Source organism: Alternaria alternata (genome assembly GCF_001642055.1).
Source record: "Alternaria alternata strain SRC1lrK2f unplaced genomic scaffold CC77scaffold_16, whole genome shotgun sequence".
Lineage (NCBI taxonomy): Eukaryota > Fungi > Ascomycota > Dothideomycetes > Pleosporales > Pleosporaceae > Alternaria > Alternaria alternata.
The window spans coordinates 731,694-745,047 of NW_017306205.1; the positions used below are offsets into that span (position 1 = coordinate 731,694).

General features: G+C 52.4%; 8 protein-coding genes across 8 annotated transcripts; 4 read left to right on the forward strand and 4 right to left on the reverse strand.

The window, feature by feature from the left end:
• Nucleotides 1–210: 210 nt before the first annotated feature.
• On the reverse strand, nucleotides 211–1,387 carry CC77DRAFT_902774 (aromatic compound dioxygenase; the record flags this gene model as incomplete). The annotated part of the gene is made up of 3 exons (XM_018533598.1): nucleotides 211–570; nucleotides 639–1,093; nucleotides 1,147–1,387. Coding segments are annotated over 3 exons (1,056 nt in total), but the record flags the coding sequence as incomplete, so codon positions are not given.
• Nucleotides 1,372–2,581, forward strand: CC77DRAFT_1022563 (hypothetical protein). The gene has a single exon (XM_018525488.1). The coding sequence runs from the start codon at nucleotides 1,548–1,550 to the stop codon at nucleotides 2,172–2,174; it is 627 nt and encodes a 208-aa protein (XP_018383773.1). The 5' UTR covers nucleotides 1,372–1,547; the 3' UTR covers nucleotides 2,175–2,581.
• Nucleotides 2,582–2,620: 39 nt separating this feature from the next.
• Nucleotides 2,621–4,677, reverse strand: CC77DRAFT_993974 (Rh-like protein/ammonium transporter). Its single transcript, XM_018536430.1, has 4 exons — nucleotides 4,133–4,677; nucleotides 3,749–4,083; nucleotides 2,865–3,697; nucleotides 2,621–2,817 (listed from the first exon to the last, which is right to left on the reverse strand). Exons 1-4 carry the CDS (start codon nucleotides 4,215–4,217, stop codon nucleotides 2,706–2,708), a joined length of 1,365 nt encoding a protein of 454 aa, XP_018383774.1. The 5' UTR covers nucleotides 4,218–4,677; the 3' UTR covers nucleotides 2,621–2,705.
• A 14-nt stretch (nucleotides 4,678–4,691) lies between these two features.
• CC77DRAFT_229589 (hypothetical protein) lies at nucleotides 4,692–5,729 on the forward strand. The gene is made up of 2 exons (XM_018530749.1): nucleotides 4,692–5,491; nucleotides 5,537–5,729. The coding sequence occupies exons 1-2, from the start codon at nucleotides 4,830–4,832 to the stop codon at nucleotides 5,562–5,564; spliced, it is 690 nt and encodes a 229-aa protein (XP_018383775.1). The 5' UTR covers nucleotides 4,692–4,829; the 3' UTR covers nucleotides 5,565–5,729.
• On the reverse strand, nucleotides 5,713–7,104 carry CC77DRAFT_1022565 (DnaJ-domain-containing protein). Its single transcript, XM_018525489.1, has one exon. It carries the CDS (start codon nucleotides 6,816–6,818, stop codon nucleotides 5,895–5,897), a length of 924 nt encoding a protein of 307 aa, XP_018383776.1. The 5' UTR covers nucleotides 6,819–7,104; the 3' UTR covers nucleotides 5,713–5,894.
• CC77DRAFT_1022566 (methionine aminopeptidase 2-like protein) lies at nucleotides 7,007–8,818 on the forward strand. Its single transcript, XM_018525490.1, has 4 exons — nucleotides 7,007–7,104; nucleotides 7,158–8,170; nucleotides 8,223–8,471; nucleotides 8,529–8,818. Exons 1-4 carry the CDS (start codon nucleotides 7,065–7,067, stop codon nucleotides 8,583–8,585), a joined length of 1,359 nt encoding a protein of 452 aa, XP_018383777.1. The 5' UTR covers nucleotides 7,007–7,064; the 3' UTR covers nucleotides 8,586–8,818.
• A 107-nt stretch (nucleotides 8,819–8,925) lies between these two features.
• CC77DRAFT_229509 (hypothetical protein) lies at nucleotides 8,926–10,598 on the reverse strand. Its single transcript, XM_018530748.1, has 6 exons — nucleotides 10,292–10,598; nucleotides 10,198–10,231; nucleotides 10,060–10,148; nucleotides 9,981–10,008; nucleotides 9,307–9,815; nucleotides 8,926–9,256 (listed from the first exon to the last, which is right to left on the reverse strand). Exons 1-6 carry the CDS (start codon nucleotides 10,373–10,375, stop codon nucleotides 9,107–9,109), a joined length of 894 nt encoding a protein of 297 aa, XP_018383778.1. The 5' UTR covers nucleotides 10,376–10,598; the 3' UTR covers nucleotides 8,926–9,106.
• Nucleotides 10,599–11,285: 687 nt separating this feature from the next.
• On the forward strand, nucleotides 11,286–13,258 carry CC77DRAFT_1022568 (chorismate synthase). Its single transcript, XM_018525491.1, has 3 exons — nucleotides 11,286–11,522; nucleotides 11,573–11,934; nucleotides 11,983–13,258. The coding sequence occupies exons 1-3, from the start codon at nucleotides 11,488–11,490 to the stop codon at nucleotides 12,816–12,818; spliced, it is 1,233 nt and encodes a 410-aa protein (XP_018383779.1). The 5' UTR covers nucleotides 11,286–11,487; the 3' UTR covers nucleotides 12,819–13,258.
• Nucleotides 13,259–13,354: the final 96 nt, after the last annotated feature.

Genomic DNA, 13,354 nt, shown 5'->3' on the forward strand with positions numbered 1-13,354 from the left:
AGAAGGCATAGTAACTCCAGCGGCGCCAGGGGTGATCTCACTGGCAACTGAGGACGCGGCTGATGAAGCAACAGCGGTACTCAGTGACGAGACAACCGTGGTACTCATGCCTGACTCTACAGCATTTCCTGAAGGCATGGCTCCCGTAGGCATAACGGTACCAGAAGGCATAGTACCATTTGGAGCACCGCCAGGACCGCCGCCCATACCACCAGAATTCTCGTTCTCAACACCTCCCTCTTCAGTCCAGTATGCCGCGGGGGTGATATTGTAAGAGTTGGTCGAGTCCATGCCGAACGCCAACCAGCCAAACAGACCCTCAGAGATGTCATCGCCCAGCATGACGTACTCCACGAATGGATCAACATCCTCAGCTTCTTCAGCGAGGATAGAGTCATCCGAGTTCGAAGTGACTTCCTGTTCGTTGCTAGCATAGGGTTCTACCGTGTCGGCGAGTGTGATAAGGTCCTGGTCGAAGAACATCTGTCCCACGTGTGTGATGTGGCCGCCTGAGAGGGTCGAGTTGGCGTTTACGGTTGCGTTGAGTCTGGACATGACGTGGATATGCGTCTACAATACAGTCGTTAGTTGGTATGAATTATGCAAGAAGAAGATCACGCGGAATGGCGAGGACTTACAGCACGGCCGGTGTAATGTCCTGGGAAGATGGTCTGAAACACAACAACACCGTTTTCGTCGCTCTGCTGGATGCCACGCAATGCAGTGTTCTGCAAGTTTGACTCGTCATCTTCACCAACCCCGTTACCTTGAGCCACAACACCAGAGTACACACCAGTGGCGTTGCAGTGCCACATCTCGAGGTAAGCCTGGGGAACAGGTTCACATGTGTTCACATCGATGATCTGGATGTCCAACGTCATAGGGATGCCCTCTTGGTTTTCGGTAACGTCTTCTCGCACAAGCTCGCCTTCAACCCAGTAAGGACCTTGTGTGACCTCAGGTGTAAGAATGCAGGAGTTGTTTCCTGCAAAGAGAGTGGCGGGATCGGTGTTGGCAGTGACGCCAGTCATGTTCGACTTGTGATCGGTAGCGAGCACAGTATCAAGGTCACGGATGCGCAGGTATGGTTTGTCTGCTCAATACATCAGCTTCCAGTCTAGGGACTTTTCTCGGGAACAAACGTACCTTGGGCGATGGCCCGCTTAGCTCGAAGCTTTTCCACCATGGCGCTGCGACGAGCGTGCATAGTGATATCGTTACCACGCGCCTTGAGTGTATCATCGCAGTGTGAAAGAGACCGCTTGTTATTTGCCAAGTAGGCTCTTCGCTCAGCAGCGTCTCGCGCATGCTGTGCAGCACTTTCGCCTGGGTGTGCGAAAGAGCTCTGAGCCAAGAAGGCGACACTGATAAGGGCGGTAAGCTTCATGATAGGCAGTCGCTTAGTGAACTCGTGAACTAATGTAAAGAAGGAAAGCGATGGCGATGGAGACTTAGACTGCTACCGACCACTGACTTTATATCTGCAGCTCCTTAGCCTCCCTGGGGTCTCTAGATCACGATGTCGATGATGGAAACGAAACAGAAACATGGTGTTCGTCCTCCTATCCTTGACCCATACCCATGCCCTGCATGATCCTCTTCGACCTGTACGAGTCGTCACAAGCATACGCAAGACATGCTACTCTTTCGTAGCTTCAGCCGGGCTTGGCGACATGGAGGTCTGGGAGTATGTACGCTTGGACCCACCATTGGATCACTTCCTATCATTTTTGCTTGGTGTTGTATATGACCGTTGCTGTGATACGAAGCGCGCGTGTACATACCCAAGTGAATTCGCCGCAATCACAGCCCATGATGCAGTTTCCATTGTCGTCCAGAACATTATCACGATACAACCGGTCACAAAGCCCGATAGTTCACATCAACATGCCGAGCCTCAATGTCAATTTCAAGCTGCAGAAGAACCCCATCAGTTCAAACCACTAGCCTCGCGTCTCCCCATGCCCGTTCTTCCAGCCCTGAACAACACGGCTAGTCAGCCACGTAAGCCTCCAATGATACACCACGCAACTCAAAGCAAATCGGACCCAACTGAATCAAGAGACCAGATCTCATCACTTGTAGTTTGGTCTCCAACGTCTCTGTGTATAGTCGACATGCCTTACGTATGTGCGGGTCGAGCATCGGTAGGTTCCGCCGAAGAAGACGCGTAGACATGTCTTGGCAAACACTTCCAGCACCCAACTCTACTACTTTTGAGGTCAAGCGCACTTCGGGAGAGCCGCATACCCAGCGTGAAACTCTAGAGTGACCAATGAGGCGCTTCTTGATTATGTAGGTGACAGTTCTCGTTCAAGGCAAATCCCGGGCATGAGGCTTGGCGGGCTGTGCTTGCGTAGGTGTGCTAGGAGGCTTGCGCGTGGGCAAGAGACGCGTAGCGAGGGCTAAGCATCTTGCATTGGTGCTTGACCTGATGTTTGGGGGCCGAGAGAGTGCAGACAGGGAAGGAGGGGCGTTTTGACCTTCCAGGATTGCGGAGAGTCACCGATGTAATCCTGAGGATGAACTGCTACGTGAATAGATCTGTGATGTTTGTCTTGTTCTTTTATATCATGTACCAGTCACGACGCTGCAATGCCGAGATTTTGGTGAGGCTTGAGAGTATTATTTTTTCATTCGACCTTCTCGTATCCGTTCTCTGTACGCTGAACAACAAATCGACCACCATGTAAACTCACCCTCCATTAGTCGAGATGCAGCTCGCCTTCGCGGTCGGCGTAGGGGTAGTACTTCTGCGTCTCGGTCCATAGCGTCTCTTCGTCCATTTGACTTGCATCCAAGCCTGCAATGATGTCCCTGGTAATCTGTTAGTCTCACTCTTCCAATCGCCGAACTCAACTTACTTATCTTCAGCTAAAACCTCGAAGCCTGGTACACAGTCAATGAGCGCATACATGACGTAGCTTACAATGAACGACCACGAGAATCCGACGAGGGCTTCCAGAACCTGAATACCAAGCTGCCGTACATTGCCGTCGAAGAACACTCCGCCAACGATTTCGGTGAACCCATCGTAACCAGCGACTTCTTTCTGCGCAAAACAGCCGGTGGAGATTGTTGCTAGAATACCACCAAGGCAGTGTGTTGCGAAGGTGTCGCCGTGGTCAACCCATCTCCAGCGTCGAGCAAAGTCACTGAACTTGATACGAAGCGCTTGACGACAAAACAACGCACCAAGTATACCAAAGAGGAAGGCTGTTGGCAGGTCGATAAAGCCTGCAGAAGGCGTAATCATGATGAGTCCAGAGATGGCACCCATAAAGCATGAGTCTAGACTCCAGCGTCCCACTTCCACGTAGGTGTAAACCATCCACGTGAGCGACCCACTTGCAGCACAGAGGTTCGTAACACACAAGGCCATTACGGACTTGAAGTTGAATGCCAGAGTCGTCCCAGCATCAAAAGCCAGCCACGAACCCCAAATACTGATCAGAGCGAGAAGTTGGCAAAGCGAGTTGACAGGACGGTGGACGACCAAATGGGATGGCGTTCGGGTCGACGACTTGCGTGAGCGGAACAACGGGTATGAGAGATATACGGACAAGGCTGTCGCTGTCGCTCCAGAATTAATATGCACTGGCGTACCGCCCGCAAAATCCACCACGCCTAGATCCATGAGAAAACCACCACCCCATACCATGTGAGCTAAGGGGTTGTAAACGAAGGTAGACCAGAGCTATTGTTGGTCAGTTGACCTCGTTGGCGCAATCGAGTTGTGTGAACTCACAAATATGAATGGTATCAATGGAAGTATTCTCCCTCTCTCACATGCACCGCCGACAGCGATAGCAGCCACCGTAGCTTGGAAAACCAATTGGAAGAAGCTGAACAACACTGCAGGAATTGTTCCAACGGGTTCTGCTAGGACATTCTTGTGAAATGCGTATTTGAAGTCTCCGAAGACCGCTCCTCCCTCACCGTATGTCAAGGTATATCCAATGAGAAACCATTGGATTGAGCAAACAATTACTGATAGGATAGCTGGCATGATGGCTGCCAGAGAGTTGGAACGTGTTGTATAACCAGAGTAGGCTATACCTACAGCTGGTATGATACCCCAGCCTTGACAAAATCAGCCAACGTGGTGAGTATCTGTGGAAGATGTACGTACAAAATACCGAACAGACGAGCACAAAGAGTGTATCAGTTCGATCGCAAGCCTCCCAGGCCTGCAGCACCTCTGTAGGTAATCCCATAGTCAACAACTGTTACACGAAGCCGACCCCTAAGATTGAGCAGACGGCTCTTTGACAATCCTTGTGAAGATACAATTGAGAATAACGAGCCCGTAAGGTGAAAGACGTCGACATGGGTTTAAGCAGCCCGCAGGAACAAGCAAGCCACCTCGGCTGAACGCAACCCGCTCCCGGTGTCCGCATTCCATCCCAAAGCGCCCAGCATTGAGGCGCTTGATAGGCACCAAGAAAGGATGTCATTGGCTTGACTACAGGTTGATGTCGATCGCGGCGCGACAATAAAGATAAGGAAGCGTCCCGACGGTCAACAACAGGAGAGCTGGTCGAGCAGTGCATTAGTCGACATTCAGCCTAGCATCAACGCGTGGTACCCGTGACTCTGTGGTTTGCTTCTGCAACGCGCCATATCCAGATATGGGGGTTCCAACAAGTCGATGGAGGACAAAAGAAAGTTGATGAAGCGTTATGAAAGTCTCGGTCGTTGCACACGGCGGATCCATCTCCACATTTGGTCGCACTAACGTCATTTTGAGCCTGCGCGAACTTTCCAAGGTTGGAAGGCACAACTCCAACTACGAATTGTGAGCGCTGTCCCTGACTAACCTACTCGAAATGTCCGATAGCGAAGAGAACGATGTCTTTGGCGTTGCACAGGATTTTGTTCCTCCAGCGCCCATTAAACCTGCTGGCGATTCCGAAATAGATTTCGACGGTCTGCTGGCACCCCCACTCAAACTTCATGAGGATCTGAAGAACGGTTGCGGCGGGCAGCTATGGCCAGCTGGCATGGTCCTGAGCAAATATATGCTCCGGAAGCATAAAGATGATCTCGCGGGCAAAGAGATAGTTGAACTCGGCGCCGGAGGAGGGCTGGTCGGGTTGGCGGTTGCGATAGGTTGCAAGGTCGATACTACGCTGCATATCACAGATCAAGAACCAATGTTTGAACTCATGAGGCGTAACATTGCGTTGAATTCTCTGCAGTCTCGTGTCAGCGCATCGATATACGATTGGGGCGAACCGACGCCGTCACACCTACCAAGACACCCGGATATCATCCTAGCAGCAGACTGCGTATATTTCGAGCCCGCATTTCCATTACTACAACAGACGCTAAAGGATCTGATCGGCGAGACTACTGTGTGCTATTTCTGCTTCAAGAGGAGGAGACGAGCGGATCTGACATTCATGAAGACGGCGCGGAAGATGTTCGACGTGCAGGAGGTGGTCGATGATCCTGATAAGGAGGTATATTCAAGGGAGAAACTGTTCTTGTAAGCGTAAATGAACCGACCATTAGCAGTGGCTAATACATGCAGATATCGCATCACTAAGAGGACTACGTGATGAGAAGGGTCCAAAGAGTAGTACGCCAGCGTCTAAGTGGGTGATTTGATGCGAAAACTCCTGGTGTGTGCTTCCATTGGCCATGGGGTTTAGGTATGCCAAAGTTTGGAAGACTCGATTCGCAGCTCAACCTTCATTACATCTTTCTTTCCGATTCATGGGGCCTCCTGTTCAAAATGCTCGCTCGTAAGAAGAACATCATCATCATCATCATTCATCTGTCAGCCACACTAGGCTATGCTTAGGAGTAGTAGGCTTTGATGAAAGTACTGAGTTATTATCCGACATGATACTCAACCCTTTGGTTCTATCTTCAATCGCCCACGCAACTTATGCGCTCTCCTTGTTCTTACGATGACTACTAGCCTCGTGCCGATTCTCAAAGAACTTGGCCGTAATCCCAATGAGCGCAATGACAGTCGAAACCGCTAGGAAATTGACAACCATATTGCCCTTTTCCCATTCCTCTTCCACCTTGATGCCATCCCTGCGCAGCTTCCTTCGCCTAGCCCATATATGATCATTTACGTTGTCCTGCGTTTCTTTGTGCCTTATGTCGTCAAAATGGGGAACTTGATTGCCTTGCTTCTGCTGTCCTGGACCAAAGCCGCCCCATTCGCCGTAGGACTCTTGACCGGCATCCTTACCTGCTTCCCCTCGTTCGTGTGCGTTGGAATATGCGTATTCGGCTCGCTTCGCACCATGGCGTCCATAGCCACCAGATTTGTAGAACGAAGGCGGTGGGCCTCGGAAGGTACTGCGCTTCTTGTTCAGCCCACTAGCCGGTCTTGAGCCATAGGCAGCGGAGCTGTAGCTCCCTTGCGGGTATTCATTCCCGCTCTGTCCCCATCGCGACTGCCGTTGTGAATGCTCCAGTTGAGCGTCGTATTGTGCACGTTTCTCTGGGACGGAGAGAACGTGGTAGGCTTCGCTTATAGCGACGAAACGTGTCGAGGCTTCGGGATCATTGCGGTTGTGGTCCGGGTGGTTTTTCTTGGAGAGGGTATAGAATTGGCGCTTGATTTCAGAGGCAGAAGCCGTCGAGGTCAGATGCAACGTCTCATAGTGGTTGACCAGCGCATCGGCGGGTCGTGGTGCTGTGGCATGCAAGTGTGCGACCTGAATGCGCCGCGGAGGAGCAGGTATTGTGCGACGGAGACATGCGTGACAGACGTATTGCGATGACAGGCTCGGTAGACGCGGGGCCGAGGATGAAGCGATTGATCGCAGGAGAGTAGATGGGCGGGGTGGCATTGCCCATTACCAGTATCCGGGGGTGTAGGTGCCCATGCAGGAAGTATGGGTTTGAGTGAAGGGTGGGCGCGCATGGAGGACGTCATCGCCAAGTTGCCGAGGCTAAGACAAGCATGGCCTAGCTGTGGCTAATCGACCGAATGCGTGGGCGATAGCCCACCGGCGTCTGTTAGCGGGGCGATTCGAGAGGCTCGTAAATTTCAAGATTGTCCACGAGACAAGCACTGAACGATCTCCACGGTCAACATGGCGGCCAAGGTAGCGGACGAAGTCGCCAACTTGAAGTGTACGGCTTTCTGCGGCCTCTTCGCGCGCGTTGTAGCCGCTAACAGCATACAGTGGACGACACCAGCAGTAAGCCAACCAACGGCGCAGCACAGGACGGCGACAAGCCCACAGGCGACGCGGACCATGAAGACTCGGACGACGACAATGAGGCCGAGGATGGTGCTCCCGAAGGCGGCGAGGGTGCTGCGAAAAAGAAGAAGAAGAGAAAGCCCCGAAAGAAGAAGAAGGCTGGGGCAGCAGGCGGCGCAGGAGGACCCAAGGTGCAGACATCACCGCCACGAGTCCGCATCGACGAGCTCTTCCCCAACAACTCGTATCCCGAGGGCGAAATCCAGGAATACGTCAACGAGAATGCGTACCGCACCACGTCCGAAGAGAAGCGCCACCTCGACCGCATGAACAACGACTTCCTCACCGAATACCGTAAAGGCTCAGAGATTCACCGTCAAGTCCGGCAATGGGCTCAGAACTGGATCAAGCCTGGCATGTCGCTTACCGAGATTGCCGAGGGCATCGAGGACTCGGTTCGCGCCTTGACAGGACATCAGGGCCTGGAGGACGGTGATGCGCAAATAGCGGGTATGGGCTTCCCAACTGGTCTGAGCATAAACCATTGTGCCGCACATTACACGCCCAACGCGGGCAACAAGATGGTCATCAACTACGAGGACGTGATGAAGGTCGATTTTGGTGTACACATCAACGGTCGCATTGTCGACAGCGCCTTCACTCTGACCTTTGACCCTGTATACGACAACTTGATCAACGCCTGCAAGGCCGCTACCAATGCTGGTATCAAGGAGGCCGGTATCGATGTTCGCATGAGCGATATCGGCGCTGCCATCCAAGAAGTCATGGAGAGTTACGAGGTGGAGATCAAGGGACAGATGCTGCCCGTCAAGTGCATAAGGAACCTTAACGGTCATTCCATTGGCCACTACACCATTCATGGCGGCAAGACCGTGCCCATCGTCAAGGGCGGTGACCAAACAAAGATGGAAGAAGGCGAGACATTTGCTATCGAAACGTTCGGTAGCACAGGAAAGGGTTATGTTCGAGACGACGTAAGTCACTCACCCAACCTTCTGCACTCTACTCAACTAACAACCACCTCAGATGGAGACATCACATTACGCCAAGAGGGCGGATGCACCGAAAGTCGCTCTTCGTGTTTCTTCGGCGAAGACACTACTTAACTCAATTACAAAGAATTTCGGTACTCTGCCTTTCTGCAGGCGGTACCTCGATCGATTGGGCCATGACAAGTACCTCTTGGGCTTGAACAACCTGGTCAGTGCGGGTATCGTCGAGGCTTACCCCCCGCTGTGCGACATCAAGGGTAGTTACACGGCACAGAGCGAACATGTAAGTAATCCAGGTGGTTGACTAATCTTTGCAAGGACATTTGCTGACGCACGATAGACATTCGTACTCCGACCCAACTGCAAGGAGATTCTCAGTCGCGGTGACGACTACTAAGCCCCACTTTTATGCTGCACATGAATTATTGTCATACTTGTAGTGAATTATAACAAGTAGAGATGAGGCTTCAGGGTTTCCATTCATGAGGTAATGGCTTCACGTTTGGAGTCAGGCATAGCATACATTAGAAACAACAAACAGTAAACAAACAGCATAGCTCATTGATCAAGGGTCATTTGCTCGGCTTTGCAATTTGCGTGTTGTTGAAGACTGGCGTGTCAGGACCAGTACATGTATAAATCAAGTAGTCATGCCGACACATCGTGTCCTCAAAACCCCGACGAAGACTCCAGTGAATGGCATTAGACTTGGTTAGGAGCTGGTCATCATCACCACGAAAACGTGCATTCGAGTCTGAAAGTCCAAGTATTGCATTGGGACAAGTCGTCGTACGTGTCAGAAAACTATACTACGCTCGCTCTTGAGCACTAGATTGATATGATATCGCTTCGCGAGAACCAAAGGAATCTAAGGCAATTTCCCCCTTCTCCTGTCCACAAATGTCATTTTTGAGGTGCTTAACCCTCGAAGGTGAAGCTGGTGCCGAGCTTGTGGCCGGCCTCGTTCAGCTTCTGGGTATCGAAAGAGCCACCAATACCGAAGGTCAAACCGCTGTTGACCTTGGTGTTGTAGGCGAGGGAAGCAATTCCAAGGTTGTTGATCTTGGCCTATATGGGATTAGCATGAACGCCCTCGTGCATACCAGGGACCATCATACCTTAGCGAAAGACGCAGGGTCAAGCTTGTACTTGGCAGCGAGCTCGAGGCCAACGTTGTTGCCAGACTTTGAGTCCCAGACAGCGCGAGCACCGGCCTCAACAGCGGGATTGACGCGCTGGTAGTAAGAGGCGGTGAAGACGCTCAGGGAGTTGGTGGCAGTGACGGCAGCGTTGTAGAGAGGGGTGGTGTATCCGACAGCGGCGGAGTACTTGGTGATGGCAGCCTTCTGCACATCGTAACCGACCTCACCACCGACGACCATGCCCTCGTGGCTAACAACAGCATCGGCAGTGGTGCCAATTGCGCCGGCGGCCGAGTAGTCGACGAAAGCACGGCCGTGGAAAGCGGGCTGCTTGAAGTGAAGGTTGACCTTCTGGCCCTTGTTGCCAGCAGCGGGGCTGAAGTTGGAGAGAACCTCGGTCTTCAAGCCGCTGGCGAAGGTGTCGTTGAGCTCGACCTTGGTCGCCAGCATGTTGGCAGTATTCCATGACTGGGTGATGCTGATGCCTGCGTCGTCGGTTGTCAGCAGGTTGATCCCGTAGCCGCTTACAGAAGCACCCTTTTTGCCTGGGGGCTGCTTCATGTAGAATATATAAGACTGAAAGTTGGAAGACGTATGAATGGGAATTACGAGGCTCGTAGAGCGGGGGAGAAATGAATGGTTTGTCGTACCGTTGGAAAGCGACTTCTTGCCCTCAAGCTGGTTGGTTCGTTAGCAATGGTATTTTTCCGCGTACTGTCGCATACTTACAGAAGAGGTGACGGGCCCATCGTGGGCAGAGGTTCCCTTGGCGGTGAAGTTGACACCGTTAGGGGCCTTGAGCTTGACCTCAAGGGCAGCTGCGGGCGCGTCAGTGCTTGAGCTTGGGAGTCAATTGGTGTCGCGGACCTGCGGCAGTGTGGTAGAAGTCCTTGTTGATAAGCTGGCGGCTCCGTTAGCAATGGCGCCATGCGGGAGCTCGTCGCGGGGAGCCAAAACATACGTCGTTCGAGGCCTTGGCGATGTCGCTGAACGCCGGCGGCGGGAACTTGGGGATGATCTTCTCGACCTTGACGTATTCAGTCATAATGGCGGTTTGGTGGGGGATGCGATGGAGGATAGAGGGGTGTTTTGGGGGTGGTGTTGCTGGCTGGAAGCAAAACTTCTTGAGAAGTCACGGCAAGGGTCCGCGCTAGTAATCCCGGATGATCTTCGTGCTGCCAGTTGGTCGGCAACGTGCGCGGATGGGAGCTCATCTATTCACCCATCTGACTCCATACTGGCCGTTATTTCATACGCTTTGTTGTCTGGTCTTGGTATGCATCGTCCAGAACCTCTTTCATTCTACTTGACACTGGCTTGATCCGATTGACACCTGCCATCTGTCCTTCTCAACCACGGAAATGCTCTCAGGCGCAGTCACCCTCGCGCGTGCCATCGTCTTCCAGTTGTTCGACCCACTCGCCCACGTATATGTCGTCGCCAGTCCTTCCTTGACCGGAAGCTTTGTACAGCACAAGAACAGCACATGCCATGAGGGGTGGGGTTGTCTGCTTGGGCGACAACGTTGACCCTGCAAGCACATCCCCATGCCACTATAAACCAATCACCATTTCAAGGGCGAAGACTGCCAACCTATTTGCCAATTCCTGCGGTTTCCATGTCAAGTCTAGCAGTCGAACAGGATCGAAGCAGTCTAGGTATATGCTTAGTCCGCATCTGGAGCGAAGCAGCCCCGGAGCTCTTGATCCCTTCTCCTCATGCTCGTTCTTGTTCCCATCGCATAGTGCAAGCCAGTGCCTCCGTCGGCTTTTCTTGGTTATATCTTAGAATCTTAGAGACTCTTTCCTGGGCTGCAGTTCCGATTGCTCAATTCGCATGAAGTGCGTTGAAGCACCGATGGAAGGGAGACATGGGTTGCCTATGTAATCGAATCCAGCCTTACCATCGGTGGCCGATCTCGGGTTTCCAGACGGCTCTACTCCGCGCCCCGCTAAATAAATAAAACTCCTAGAGTGACTCTGACGTTGATTATTCTAGCGCACGCGTCTGGACTTGCAACAATACAACAATTAGTCTTCTACTATTTTTTTTAAACGTAGAGGCACCTCTGCATACACCGGATACACGTTTCCTTGGCTAGACTCGCTGTTCAGAAGAGAGCCGGATCTCCACAAGCTCGCCAACACCACAACCACAATGTCTACCTTTGGTACGCACTTCAGGGTCACCACGTACGCACCCACCTACCATATGATCTACTATAGTATACTGAACCCCGTAGCTATGGTGAATCCCACTGTCTTTCCGTCGGTGCCATAATCGATGGTTGCCCGCCTGGCATGGCCCTCACTGAGGACGACATCCAACCCCAGATGACGCGCCGTCGACCCGGCCAGTCCGCTATCACAACACCCCGCAATGAGAAGGACCGTGTAGAGATTCAGTCCGGTACAGAGTTTGGCATCACATTAGGCACCCCAATTGGCGTCCGGGTCATGAACGAGAACCAGCGCAAGCAAGATTACGGCAATCAGACCATGGACAAGTACCCGCGACCCAGCCATGCCGACTGGACATACTTGGAAAAGTACGGTGTGAAGGCTAGCTCAGGTGGTGGACGCAGTAGTGCACGAGAGACGATTGGTGCGTGACTTTACGCGCGATCACTACGCGAGTGCTGACAATACCCAGGAAGAGTAGCAGCTGGCGCCATAGCAGAGAAGTACCTGCGCGAAGCCTACGGTATCGAGATCATCGCCTTCACCAACTCCATCGGAAACGAGTTCCTCTTCCCCCCCACACCCGAACACCCCACCGCATCCACGAACCCAGAGTACCTCAAGCTCATCGACTCAATTACACGCAACAAGGTAGACGAGTTTTTGCCTGTGCGATGCCCGAGCGAAGAAGTCACAAAGCGTATGGAGGACTTGATCGCCAAGTACCGCGATGCGCAGGACAGCATAGGTGGCACAGTGACTTGCGTCATAAGAGGCTGCCCAACAGGCTTGGGAGAACCATGCTTTGACAAGCTGGAAGCCAAGTTGGGACATGCCATGCTGTCGATACCGGCGACCAAGGGGTTTGAGATCGGCTCTGGCTTCGGAGGCGCACAAGTGCCTGGTTCAATTCACAATGATGCCTTTGTCAAGGCTCCTGCTGTTCCGGCTGGCGAGAACCCTGATGCAAGCAAATATCGTTCGAAACCAAAGCTCACTACCAAGACGAATAATTCAGGCGGTATTCAAGGCGGTATCACGAACGGCGCGCCCATCTACTTCAACGTAGCGTTCAAGCCCGCAGCAACTATTGGGCAGGCACAGTCGACAGTCACCTACGACCAGGAAGAAGGTGTTTTAGAAGCCAAGGGCAGACACGATCCTTGTGTAGTGCCTCGTGCAGTGCCCATCGTTGAGATGATGGCTGCATTGGTCATTATGGATGCTGTACTGGCTCAGCAGGCGAGACAGGGCGCAAGAAGTCTGCTGCCGCCACTGAAGGGTGTTCTGCCCGTCAATGGTGCATGAATAGACTGAACGGCACTGGTCGGGTATAATGGGAGTTAAGGTGTCAGAGGCTGCGAGTTTTCCAACATTATTACCCCCAAGACAGAAAAAGTTATCAGACTTGATGTACAGAAAGACACGTCACTGCTCAACAACTCAAGACCCATGGATAAGCTTGGGAAATCGCTCTAACATGCTCTTTTTCTTTCAATTCGAACCATGAGAACTCGAGCCAGAGACTCCCATTCAAATCGAAAGGTAATTCACCTCGAACAGATCTGGCCACACCATTCGGCCGAACTGACAAATGTGACGAAGAGACGACAGTTTCACATGCGAACAGGCTACGCGGCAAGGTTGGTGGTCGCATCTGGACCTTTGGTGCATGGCAAGTGGTCGGTATGTTGAAGAGTGGTATTGTAGAGTAGTCGAGACAATTCCGGTATAATGGTAAAGGCACCGCCACCTGGTAATACCTTGATCCGTAAACAAGCCGAAGTTCACCGGAGACTAACGGCAATGCATTGGCAGCGGATGCTATCGGGCCTTCCTCTCCA